The 13,239-nt window shown below is 41.5% G+C and overlaps 2 protein-coding genes across 3 annotated transcripts; both read left to right on the plus strand.

The window, feature by feature from the left end:
• The first annotated feature begins 866 nt into the window (after positions 1-866).
• asb16 (ankyrin repeat and SOCS box containing 16) lies at positions 867-6,042 on the plus strand. Its single transcript, XM_066700219.1, has 7 exons — positions 867-1,021; positions 1,519-1,864; positions 3,104-3,371; positions 3,798-4,206; positions 4,474-4,557; positions 4,883-4,996; positions 5,318-6,042. Exons 2-7 carry the CDS (start codon positions 1,549-1,551, stop codon positions 5,501-5,503), a joined length of 1,377 nt encoding a protein of 458 aa, XP_066556316.1. The 5' UTR covers positions 867-1,021; positions 1,519-1,548; the 3' UTR covers positions 5,504-6,042.
• Positions 6,043-6,438: 396 nt separating this feature from the next.
• On the plus strand, positions 6,439-13,180 carry tmub2 (transmembrane and ubiquitin-like domain containing 2). Of its 2 annotated transcripts, none has more exons than XM_066698603.1 (3): positions 6,439-6,553; positions 7,576-8,149; positions 8,816-13,180. In XM_066698603.1, exons 2-3 carry the CDS (start codon positions 7,593-7,595, stop codon positions 9,165-9,167), a joined length of 909 nt encoding a protein of 302 aa, XP_066554700.1. In that variant the 5' UTR covers positions 6,439-6,553; positions 7,576-7,592; the 3' UTR covers positions 9,168-13,180. The 2 variants fall into 2 exon arrangements, with proteins under 2 accessions (XP_066554700.1, XP_066554701.1); XM_066698604.1 differs by lacking the exon at positions 6,439-6,553 and adding an exon at positions 6,569-6,889.
• The last annotated feature ends 59 nt before the right edge of the window (positions 13,181-13,239 follow it).

Raw genomic sequence — 13,239 nt, forward strand, 5'->3', positions numbered from 1 at the left:
GTCTCTAATTACCAGATACCAGGCTATTAATACCAGTTTCAATCACATTTGGGGAAATGTTGAGTCTATGAAAAATGTGCAACAGAACTTTAAATTATTATTATTATTATTATTATTATTATTATTATTATTATTATTATTATTATTATTATTATTATTATTATTATTTCTTGGCAGATGCCCTTATCCAGGGCGACTTACAACATAAGTGCAATACAACTCCAGTCCTGAAGTGCCAGTGTCTTCAGCTTTGAATTCCACATGAGCTCATCCACTTAAGTATTGGTTAAAATGGACCAATGTGAACATCTTTCCTAAGGTGCTGATGATTCAGAAAATGTATATGATCTGTATATTTACATCTTGACATAACACAGTCCAAACGTGATGTAAAACTTTGGCTCATGTGGAGTTGACACCCATTTTCCCCAATGAGGAAACAAAACAAAAAGTGTTAGAGTGACACACAAAATCTTCAGAGTGCTAATATAAGTTTAAAAAAAGTAAATTAAGGGTTTATTTTTATTTTGTACCACAGGCTTTTTGATATTCATCATTTAAAAACATATATTTTCATTTTTAGAACTTCACTATTTACAGTTTTAATGTTTTTAATGTGTTGCGCATCCAGTTCTTTCAATAGCCTAGCACCAAACAAATGTTCAACATCCCTGACCAAAATACTCCATTAAAAATAAATAGTTATGCTTGGTAATGAACCTCTAGCAGTGCTGCATTCACAGACCAACGTGCCCTTCTATTAATAACTGAGATGAACTCTCCTGCCGGCAGAAAACAGGCAACACAATCCCATGACTGTGTTTTTAAAGAAGGGGCATCTGCACCTGTCAGTCTGACTGATGAAATTTGCCTGCAGTACAGAAGCCGGGCTCAAATGCAGTTCCTGATATACAAACACCCAGGTTAACTTATGGATGCCCAGGCGGTTGTGAGTTGTAATAATTCCTAAAAGTCATCAACCTGCCATTTTACTGGATTCTACAGAAGTGGCGTGAGTACAGTGAGTAAGGTGTCTGTGTGTGGGAACACAGGAACTGCTGGGCTTGGGGGACCTACATCTAGTTACTGTCAATATGACATGTTCCAGTAAAATAACCGATAGCTGAGTTTGTGCTAACTATATTTCAAGGGCAGAGGTGAAAAGTGTCCAGCAATACATAAATCAACAATCTAATGGATCACATGTTTAAGCACACATTCGGCTACCTACGGTTATACAATTATGAATTATAACAATTCCAGAAAAAAGTCATAGCTCAGTCAGGTATTTACTGGTGTTATATAATGATTATATTTTCACCTGCTTTTGTTTGTGCTTTAGTTATGTTCATAACTAGGTCCTTGTTTTCAGTTTAAAACAGCTTTTGAGATGGTCAGTGTAACCTCATGTGTCACTGAGAGTGCAGTTGGGAAAAACAGAAGACACAATGAAATTCAAAGACCAGGGCTAAAAACGAAGACTGAACTCAACTTTGACTCTCTTCCGCATTACACTAGGGGTGACTGTAACAGAAGCACACTACAGCAATGTCCAGGGACACGTTTGTCTTCACCTCTGCCACCCTGCGCTCACTGAGGTTGCAGCAGGAGTTCCTGGACTGGGAGAGAGAGCGCCGCGCCCTGGCCAGGCGGAGTGCTGCTGTAAGAAGACCCCTGCCCCCAGTCAGGCAGAATCTTGTCCCCAGACAGACCCCTGAGTCCAAGTACTGCCGTGACACTGCCATTCATGGCACACTCCTCTCTGGGGACCCTGTGAAAGTCAAGTCCATCTTCAGAGATGAGGCTATGGCCAATGCCATCATGGAAACAGTCCAGGATGAGATGGTCTGGTCCGCCGAGCTGGGTAGGCTGCTGTAGGGGACTTAAATGCATCAAAGTAGTATAGCAACTGTTGTAACTTGTTTTTTCTGTTGTTTTTTTCACACTAATTTATTCAGTTGATGTTCTTTAGGCTTGTTTTATTGTTACTTAAAACAAATATATATATATATACACCAATCAGCCATAACATTATGACCGCCTGCCTAATATTGTGTAGGTCCGCCAAAACAGCCCTGACCCTTCGAGGCATGGACTCCACTAGACCTCTGAAGGTGTGCTGTGGTATCTGGCACCAAGACGTTAGCAGCAGATCCTTTAAGTCCTGTAAGTTGCGAGGTGGGGCCTCCATGGATCGGACTTGTTTGTCCAGCACATCCCACAGATGCTCGATTGGATTGAGATCTGGGGAATTTGGAGGCCAAGTCAACACCTTGAACTCGTGATTCATCAGACCAGGCCACCTTCTTCCATTGCTCTGTGGTCCAGTTCTGATGCCCATTGTAGTCGCTTTCGGCAGTGGACAGGGGTCAGCATGGGCACCCTGACTGGTCTGCGGCTACGCAGCTCCATACACAACAAACTGCGATGCACTGTGTGTTCTGACACCTTTCTATCAGAACCAGCATTCACTTTTTCAGCAATCTGAGCTACAGTAGCTTGTCTGTTGGATCGGACCACACGGGCCAGCCTTCGCTCCCCATGTGCATCAATGAGCCTTGGCCGCCCATAACCCTGTCGCCAGTTCACCGCTTTTCCTTCCTTGGACCACTTTTGATAGGTACTGACCACTGCAGACTGGGAACACCCCACAAGAGCTGCAGTTTTGGAGATGCTCTGACCCAGTCGTCTAGCCATCACAATTTGGCCCCTGTCAAAGTCGCTCAGATCCTTACGCTTGCCCATTTTTCCTGCTTCTAACACATCAACTTTGAGGCTAAAATGTTCACTTGCTGCCTAATATATCCCACCCACTGACAAGTGCCATGATAACGAGATTATCAGTGTTATTCACTTCACCTGTCAGTGGTCATAATGTTATGGCTGATCGGTGTATATATATATATATATATATATATATGAAAAGCTTTTTCTAAGGAGAATCAGAGGAAATTTAACAGGGGAATATATCAGTATTAAAAAAGTTTCTTTGTGGTTTGTTGTGTGATGCAGGGAGGTATATTTAAATGTGATGTGAAATAGACAAGCATAAAGTGTGTGTGTGCATGTATGTATGTATATATCGATCTCCTTTTTCCACCAGGGCATTGGGTACTTACTTCCAAAACTAAGCAGAGTTCAGCACTGCGTATTACTGCAAGCCGGGGATTCACTGCTTGTGCCAAGGCCCTATTGACTGCAGGTGCTGATGTTAATGCCTCAGTTGGGGGCACCACTGCCCTGCATGATGCCTGCACTGGTGGACACACTGACTGTGTCAACCTCTTGCTCAGCTATGGTGCCAACCCTAACATCCTCTCCTCAGAAGGCTGTGCTCCATTGCATCTCTGCAGCACTCCCAAAACCTACCAGTGAGTTCCCCATAAGGTCTTACACCTCTGGCAGGCTCTTTGCAAGATAGTGGCCTATGTCCATGAAGACTTTTATGTAAAGAATACACTACATGTAAAAAGGGACTCCACAGTCACAAGGGCTTGCACAACCTTTACCAGTAAGTGTGGTAATGGAGGGGTTTGTAGTTAGTAGTTTTCAGTGATACTTGACTATTCCAAAATGGTGGCTGTGAATTAAGTGGCAGTTCCTCATTTAAAAAAAGGGTTAATATCAAACAGAAAAGGTTTGAAAACAGTACATTCTATGAACTATAAATGAAGCAATGCTTTTAATGGCCTTTTATGATCCACTTTCAGATTTAGCATCAGTTCACCATTGCATCCTGAAGCTGGACCATGGGCTTGGAAACATTTCTCAAAGCTGCCATTTTTACTCTCTTGCAGGTGTGCCAAGCTCCTTGTGGAGTATGGGGCGACAGTGAACATCCACACCAAGGACAGCCAGCTCACTCCTCTGCATGTGGCGGCCAAACAGGGCCTGGAGGAGCATCTGGCCCTCTACCTGTGCCACGGGGCGGATATTTTCTCCAGGAACCGTGAGGGGGAGACAGCACTCAATACAGCTTGTGCTGGGGCTGAGAGGCCTTCTGAGGGGGGGCGCTACTACCGTGTGGTCCAGCGGCTACTGAGCAGTGGGGCCGACCCCAGGGTGGCAGGTAGGAAGCAGCACACCCCACTTCACAATGCCTGTGCTAACTGCAGCTACAGGATCATAAAGCTGCTGCTGGAGCATGGAGCAGAAGTCAACCTCACCAACTGTGCTGGGTACTCTCCTATGGACTGCTTACTCCAGGTGGGTATGGGGTTTGATGAGTGTGAAGTTGGATGAAGAAGGAAAGGAAATGTTATTTTATGTAAAGAAAGAAAGAAAGAAAGAAAGAAAGAAAGAAAGAAAGAAAGAAAGAAATACATATTTGGAGCAATAAAGAGCTTGATTCTGTTTAACCACCTTGTGCCCGAAACATTTTCCAATTATTGTCTCCACTCCCTTGGATGGAGTTCATCTACATAACTGTAGTAACAAACTAAGCTGCTAATGCTCTCTACACACTTGTTTCAGGTGGTGGAGGACTACTTGGAGTATGAGCCAGAGAGAATGGTCCAATCACTGCTCAATCACGGGGCTCTGCCTGTCCACCCAAAGGTCAGAAGTTGAGGAAGACAGGGGGATGAAAAAATATATAAATTATTCAATAGAAGTTTATGCACCCCATTTAGAGTATGGTTGTGCAAACATATTGTCTTTTTCCAAACCGACAGGACTGTATCAAATAATAATAGAGAAGAAAGAGAGAGATGTGTGTCTCTTGGTTGCTAGTAGCAATCCCATTACATTTATTCTTATATGGACCCAGTGAACCAGATTCTACAGCAATTACCCAAGCACCTTTTGTAAAGTTGAGCCTCTGATGTTCGCTGCTGAATAGATCAGCACTTACCTTGCACTTGTGCTGCTTTCTTTTGTCTAGATGCTAAAACTGTGCTCATCGTCCCCTCTGACCATGGAAGTGCTTCTGAACTCCTATGACAACATCCCACTTTGTAATTCCTGGGTTGAAACTGTACCACCGGAAGTTTGGCAGGTTGGTGTTGAAGAGACATAAAGAATTAAGTAATAAAGAAATAACACTCATCATAATTTCCAGGTGAAAATACTAAATTGAAAATAAATAAATACAATCTTAAAAGAGGTCAGATATACATATATAAAAAATAATACAAATCCAGGCATGCTTTTCTAGATGTCTATTCCAGCTCAAATAACCTGGTTCTCGAATTTCTAAGCTCAGGCAATTTGAGCACATCCTTTATTGACTGTGGCCCATTGTAAAATCAGAACTTTAACTGTTGGGACCAAAATGGTCTCATCCACAGGTGACTGACCTGCTCTTTGTCTCCCTCAGAATCACCAAACGTTCTATGAGTCTGTGCTGCAGATGAGCAAGCAGCCCCGTCGGCTGCAGCACCTGTCCCGCTGTGCCCTGCGCCGCCACCTCGGAGCACACTGCCACTCCGCCATCACCCTGCTGGACCTGCCCCAGTCACTCAAGGTCTACCTCTTGCTCGAGACAGAAGGATGTCTGAAATGACCACAAGAACAGTGTTCTTCCGAGTCCACCTCCTCTCAGTTTTAAGTACTTCTGGATTTCCCTAAAAAAAAATCACAGACCAGAACAGAACCAACATTCAGGAATAGTTTAGAGCGAGTAAAGCTGATAAGAAGAATGGAATCAAGGTGACAGCAGGCACACTTTTACGGGGAGGCCATGACTACCCAGCGTGGGATGTTTTAACCTTCACAATGTTTATGCTAAGGACACAATCTCTGACCACACAGTGCCCTGTTATTTACTCTTATTTATTATTTAACTGTGAAATAAATGCCTTTAGTAATATTCTGTCATAATACTGACATCCCGGAATGTAATTATAATATACTTCAACATTTTCTCTGTTGTTTTGCACATAAACATGCTTATTTAGGCTATTCTAATTAAGGAATACTTTTGACAATTCTGACAGGGAAATATCAGTTGGAATATTTGTATTATAATTATTATTATCATTGGTGTATTTTGTCTTGTGAATGTGAAAATTAATAATTAAAATGTAAACCTTGTTGAACAAATTCAGTGTCAGAGTTGTTTTGGGAGTACAAAATATACCTGGTGTATGAAGTCACATTTACTCCATGCAAAGTGTCAACTTATTATAGTATTATATTACTGACCTCTAGCGTTTAGGCGAGCAGTAACAGCATCAGTGGGTGATTATCTGCAGAGAGCTCAGCTATGTTAACTTTTATATAAAACAAATTCGTGAAAATGACTCGGAACAGCTATATAAAACAAATACATACAAATACCAAAGCTGCAGTGTCAAATGTCAAGTACACAAGAAGAAAGCACGTCAATCTGTAATAAACATATATAAACGCATCTGTTTGTGATCACACTTGCAATACCAACGTTTGCAGCTGAGGCACTGACGAGGAGCCTTTTGCGCTGCAAGTTGCGTGACGTACGCAGGACGTGCTGTAGGCTGACGTCAGCATATTTTGTGTTTGTATGTGGCCGAGGAGTGGGGTAAAGGCAATTGCTGCTGAGTGGCCAAATTAAAATGCTTTGAAAACCAAAAAGGTAATACAATTTCTCTTCACTAAAACCCTATATATGTATAGATGGTGTAAATAACAAGTCGCAAGAGGTCGATCAAGTCGTTTATTGAGCTGTTTGTAGCTTGAAAGAAAGAAAAAATGAATCCTGGTCGAAGGTCGTTACTGTTGTTGGCATTTTACATAGCACAAGATGGACAATAACCACAGTCCGTAGTGTTTACAGTCACCTCCTTAATTGAACGCGATTGAAAGGGTGGATGTTTAAATTGGAAAGAAAATCGAGGCGATGTCTGCGTGTTAATGAAATGCTAACTTCACGTTTCCTACTTCCCCCGTCGAAATGAGACGATACTGCCAGGTAGGTTGATCATCGTATCATCAGAGACGCATCTTTTTCAACACTGTGCTCCTTCATTGCGGTGACTGTGTTTAGGATGACAGTGTGTCGTCGTCTTGAGGGTGTTACATAAAACAGAAGTTAGTGAATGGCTGTTGTGTAGCCCACTAAGTTATTGTTCTCCGCATTGTTGAGGGTCTAGCCTATATAAATGTAGTATAACATACCATGATGCTATACTTTAGTGCTGATCTAGGTCAAAGACTAATCTTGCTCTACCCTTCCCCAAAATATACCCTCCCCCTTGTATCAAAATGTAATGGTACAAGAATACTACAATTATATAAACAAATACACATTTATTTTAGGTTTGTTTTCGGTAGGGGGGGGGGGGGGGCAATCTCAGTTCCAAAATATGAAGTAATATAAGGCCAGTCTGTATTTCTTCTAATGTTAAACACATCAGTCGTACATTTTGAGCAAGCCCAACCTCTCCAAAACAGAGAAATTAAGCAGTGTATTAAATACCCTGAATTTGAATGTTTTATGTTAATTGAAAAACAAACATCACAAAAACTAAATTTTCTGTGCATGTGCCACTTTTAACAAGTACCTCATCTCAGGGATGGTTTGCATTTTAGTGATGGGTGTTTTAAGACTTCACTGTTACCTGTCTGATGTTGCACTTACCTGTCCTTTCTGCTCAGAGCTCAGTGGGTGTTGGATGGCACTGCCCACCATGACGATCCTCGAGGGAGTTGGTGATGAAGTGACGGTAGCTGGAGGAGTGGTATTCATGGGCCTGGCGCTGGTGCTGGCCTGGCTCTCTACCTATGTGGCGGACCGGGGTGACCACATTCTGGGCACCATCCTCACGGCCGGTGCCCACGTCTCTCTGGTTAGCATTGGCGGGAGAGACGCTTACATGGGGGGGACCTCTGGCTCAGATTCTACAGAAGCCCAGCCCCCGACCCCCACGGTGGAGGACAAACCCGAGGACGAGGGTGAGACCGGCTCGGAGATCGGCAGTCCCGAGCAGATGCCACAGAGTGAAGGGGCAGCCGACGCTAGCATAGATCACCTCCTGAACATCCAGGGGCTGAGGAAGAGAGCAGCTTCCGATAGTGAGCCCAGCGCCCCGCTGCAGGAGGAGCCCAGTCAGAGCAGCCACTGCGGGGTGGACGTGGAGGACAGACAGATCAAAGTGCGCCTCAAGTTCTTGAATGACACAGAGGAGGTGGCTGTGGTGATGCCTGACGACACCATTGGGCTTCTGAAAAGGTAGGAAAATCCTCGCTGCTTAATGTGGTATGTACAAAAACTAGTTTGGGTAATATTAAAACACTGTCCCATATTCAGGTGAATAATATTTATTATATATATATATATATATATATATATATATATATATATATATATATATATATATATATTTCAATAATAAAATGTTCATCCCTGAAATACCTTGTTTTGTACCTCTTGAAGTTCTGAGCTCTTCACTGTACATGCAAAGTGTTGCTGTTGATGTCATCATTTTTCATAATTTTTTTACCACTTGTCTAACCCCCTATTGTACAACTTAAATCAGAGCACAAAAAACAAACAGTCCAAGTACTTCTCTAATGAAGCCACACTTGAAAATGCATGAATTAGAGGAATTAATACCAAATATTCATTCCTCTAATGTTGTTTTTGTTTTTTTAAGTAAAACTAGCTGTTTTCTCATGCTTTATACTTCTCGAAATTGCCTCAGGAGGGTTCAAATCAGCAGATTATTCATACTTTCATACATTCTTGCTACTTCCCCCTCTTTTTTTACTGTAACATAATTTTGTTATTACAAAATGTAAAACGAGATCTAAAAGTGTTTTAAAGCCTGTCCTTTAGTTGGGGCATTTGCTGTGTGGTGGTACCGCACTAAGGTGGCTTTCTCCTTTCATTTCCCAGCAAATACTTCTCGGGCCAGGAGCAGCAGATCAAACTCATATACCAGGGCCAGCTCCTGCAGGACCAGACTCGGACCCTGCTCTCCCTCAACATCACTGATAACAGTGTGATCCACTGTCACGTGTCCCAGGCCACCCGAGAGCCCGTCCCTGACCCCGTGGTGGCGGGAGAGCACGGGGGAGTTGTGCTCAGCATGGGGAACCTAATGATCCCTGTATTTGTGGTAATGCTGGCAATTATCTGGTACTTCCGCATCAACTACCGGCAGTTCTTCACTGCGCCTGCCACTGTGTCCTTGGTGGGCGTGACCGTGTTTTTCAGTTTCTTGGTGTTTGGGATGTACAGCCGGTAAAAGCAAATCAGGGCTGATTGGGGAAGCTGGGTGTTACTGCCATGGTGTGCTTTGGAGGACCTGAAGGGTACAAGAGGAGCTCTTGCACTGACTGTTGGGGTCTGTGTGTGTGTGAGTGTTAGTGAGTGTGACTATGATGAGAAGGGAGGTCTGTCAGGGAGAGTTGGGTGGTGGTAAGGTTTTGTAGTGGAAGTCTAACTGGACTTAAGATGCTGAAGAAAAGTGTTATGGATTATTGTCACCGTGTGCATGACATTCAGTAAGGTAAACATCATCATGAACAACACCCTCGTGATAAGAGATGCAGGTTGAGGTTCCTTGTCAGATGTGTCATGACATCTATGGAACACCATCTGTGTGGAAAGACACTTTTTTTCATTGTGTATTGCATTGTAGCACCCTGTTTTCCAATAATTGTATGATTAAATTCATAAAGACTTAAGGATTTTCTGTGAGATGTATGTCCCAGCAGTATTAGAAGACAGATGACTGGGACATTGTCACACTGTAGATGTGTATGGGCTGGGCTTCAAAACTGAGGTTTGGCTGCAGGCTAGTGCTCTGAGATTCCCCTGACTCTAGGTGGCTTCCATACCTCTGGTACCTCAGACACCGCTCCAGCTGAGCAGAGCACTAACCACATTGTGCTGCACCTCCCTCCTCACAAATCACTCCTTGTCCACACTTGACCTTTATCGTTTCGCCGTATTATTCAAATCTTTGACGGGCGTTTTGATTTTCCCTAATTTAGTTCTGTTTGGATGAGATTTGTGGTGCAGAAATGGAAGATTGTTTTGTTTAGTGTTTTCTTTCTCTCTCCCCACACCAATAACGAATAACCATTTTCAGGTGTAACACAAAAGCACAACTTGCCCATTAGCTGAAGCTGTCACTACTTTCTCGAGTGGACATTATGTAGATTGCAATTAGTGGTGGACTCTGTGAGAAGAGAAAGCCAAGCTCTTCCTAAAAAAAAAAATTACGCACAACAAAGGGCTTGTGGTGCTGCTCCAGTTTCAAGAAAACTGAAGATGGAAAAGTGTTTCAACAGGCTCTGCTGTGAACTTCGCTTGAATAGAAAACTCAGATGGCAAAAGCACTCTGCCATATGTACCACTTGTTGACATGGTAAGATTTTCAGGAGGCGGAAGGCAGCCTCTGTCACATCATGGACAAAAGCATGCGGACCTCTTGAAAGCGATTGAATGAGACTGATGACGCACAAAAACTTGAAATTAAATGAAAGCTGATAGGCAAGTTACTTAAAAAGTTGATTCAACAAATGGAGATGTATTGTACATTACCTAGTTTGTTTACTTTTAGGTTACCGGAAAGTATGCAGAAGAGCCCAGACTGATGTAAGCCAAAAAGCAGATTTGGATAACGTAAGCATCTTGAGGAAAGGCTTCTTAAACCTAACAGAAGAAGCTAAAAGTGGGAAGGCTAAAAGGATTTTATTTCCTTGTTTTTCTTATTGTTTGCTTGGTGGCGTTAACCTCTGTTCCTGCCCATCCACAGTGGAGCATGTTCAAGAATATTTCGGGCAGGACTGAAAAACTAGTTGCCTAGTTGCTGCTTGCTTTTTTTTTTTTCCTTAACTACTGTTAAAGACTTGAAGGTCTTTGTGTGCAGTACTCCTTTATAAGTTATGAATAATAAACTAGAGGATAATGTCGCTGTGTATTAATTTGCATTTTTGGTAACCTTGAAACGTGAAATTGATCTCAACATAGTCAATATTATAATTATAATAGTAAGCTTGGAGGAAAGGCGGGTAAAGGTAAATGGAAAATGGAAGCTCTGGCTTTGTTCTATCTTTTTGTTTTTTAAATTCAATATTTATTTTAGCCTATCAGTGTAACCAGCTTCGAACTGAACCTTTGCTAAATAAAAGTTGTGCTCGGCAGATTTGCTCCTTGTCCAAAGACCTTTTAGTCGTGGCTCTGGCTCAGCTGTTTCAGATATTTCAACTTAAATGGTTTGGCAGAACTCGCAGACCTTTACTTTTTATGTTTGAAAACCATATGCTGCACAGTAACTCATATGGTTTAAACATAAAAAGACCCAGCAGACCACGTAAAAGATGGGAAGTGTAAATAAACTTTGCAAGTGTGACGTGGAAAAGAGAAGCTATAGATCGAAACAAGTGGAAACATCTTGGGGAGGTCTTCATCCAGCAGGGGATTGATTTAGGCAATTGATGATATATAAATAAATATATATAGATTGATATCCTCACAGTTTTGTGATCATGAAAAATGCTGCCTCAGACAGACAGTGAATGGGGTTACACGTCATAATTATAGATTCTCTCAAGACGGAGTGCATGAAAATGAATCCAGTGTTTTCGTGTCTCGGCTTGCTAGTGCTTGTGAAAGTGTACAGTTTCTTACAAGGAACTATGTCTTTGTCCTTGGATAGCTGCCTAACCAAAACTTTTCCTATCTGAATAGGAACACATTTCGTAACAGAATGATTTCTGGGATTATCTGAGGAGACATTTCCTTAGCATTATGGCTAGTGACATATATAATTACATCCAAGTTGGGGAACTACCCAAGATTTTCTTTCATGATATACTCATAAAGCTTAGATTGTAATGTGAACTATATTCATTATGCTGAAGATCAGGTTTGTGTCCTTTGCTTCAGGCAGCTTTTGGAAGTAAATATAGCTTTGCATAGTCAGTTTTGGACCATTGTTTAAAATGATTTCTTAAATTTGTACTCGACAAGTATGAAATGAAAGGTGCTTTTTGTCTTGGAGGACCCGGACTGCATCATTAGTAGTGCTCTCCGTATGTATAGGGGTCTTTTCTGGGGGGTAGGTAGTAGTATGTCCGTTTCCATAGGTAATAAGTGAAGAAGTCAATGCGTAAACATGACAAAACCAACCTGATTTACACAGAATATAAAGGATGAGATCTACATGACCATTTATTAATAGGATGGCGCACTCTCTATTTCACAATAGACAATGAGGGAAGGTTTATTCTATAGCTATTGGCAGATGTCTACAAACCTTTTCTTATTCCCAATTGCAGTTTCCAAGACTTCCGTGGAGCTGTGGTGACTGATTTCTGACAAAAAAAAAAACTGCTCCGTTACATTCATCAGATCATTCAGGGGATATGGGGGGTGGGGAGGATCGTTGTACTTTGTGTAAACCACAGAAAAGCTTGAGATTGTAATGCCTGTGGAATGTAGACATGGAAATTGTACCCAACTCTGTTCACACACACCTTTTGTAGGGGAGCTTACACCTCAACTGAAACAATTACATGAATAGTAATTACTACCACCATTTGCGTTTTCCTCTTCTGAACAGGATATGGTATATTTATCAGCTATGTTATTATAATTCTGTCACCAGAGACGCACACTTTGTTGTAGTGAATGATTACTGCTTTTGTACCCAGTGATGGGATCCTTTTGAAGTATTCCCAATGAAAACAATATTCACAGTACCTACAAGATGAATAAATATACAAGGGTCACTTGGGGCATAACTCTATAAATATCTTTAAATATTTTAAGATAAAAAGTATCTAGCAATTTACATTAAATCTGTTTGAACAGAATATTTTGACACTTTATTGGAATTACTGTGAACTGTTGCAACATCGAGCATTGAAACTCGGTGAACACTTGGTCTAAATAATCAGTAGTTGATAGCTTGAAATTTGGTTCACTTACCTGTCTTAACCCATTAAAAAGGAAATATCACCAGCAATAAATAATGATCCTTGTTCCTTGGATTTGCTCAACTGATGTATTCATTCCACAAGCTTTGGGTAGAATTTTTACATCATGATAAAAACTCTTTATCACTTTTTTGTGAGGACAAACAATGTAAATGACCTAAATGATTACCAATATTTCACTGCTGTTCAGGACAAGCCTGTATGTAAATGTACTAACTGTATGTACTGTATATATAAAATATAAATTGGATAAAATTGCATATGGCACTTATGACTGAAATGGGGAACATTAAACTGATTTTTCAATTGAGCTGAGCATTATGTGTTTGAATTCCTGCACTACTGGTCTGCGGTTTTGTTTTTAATAAT

The sequence above is a fragment of the Amia ocellicauda genome, chromosome 3 (assembly GCF_036373705.1).
Source record: "Amia ocellicauda isolate fAmiCal2 chromosome 3, fAmiCal2.hap1, whole genome shotgun sequence".
NCBI lineage: Eukaryota > Metazoa > Chordata > Actinopteri > Amiiformes > Amiidae > Amia > Amia ocellicauda.

What these genes read in the sequence shown, in the direction of transcription:
- asb16 (XM_066700219.1), top strand. Translation starts at nt 1,549, where the DNA reads ATGTCCAGGGACACGTTTGTCTTCACCTCTGCCACCCTGCGCTCACTG. An exon ending in GGTCTGGTCCGCCGAGCTGG is followed by an intron (nt 1,865 to 3,103) that starts GTAGGCTGCTGT and finishes TTTTTCCACCAG; the next exon opens with GGCATTGGGTACTTACTTCC. An exon ending in AGCACTCCCAAAACCTACCA is followed by an intron (nt 3,372 to 3,797) that starts GTGAGTTCCCCA and finishes ACTCTCTTGCAG; the next exon opens with GTGTGCCAAGCTCCTTGTGG.
- tmub2 (XM_066698603.1), top strand. Translation starts at nt 7,593, where the DNA reads ATGGCACTGCCCACCATGACGATCCTCGAGGGAGTTGGTGATGAAGTG. An exon ending in ACCATTGGGCTTCTGAAAAG is followed by an intron (nt 8,150 to 8,815) that starts GTAGGAAAATCC and finishes TTCATTTCCCAG; the next exon opens with CAAATACTTCTCGGGCCAGG.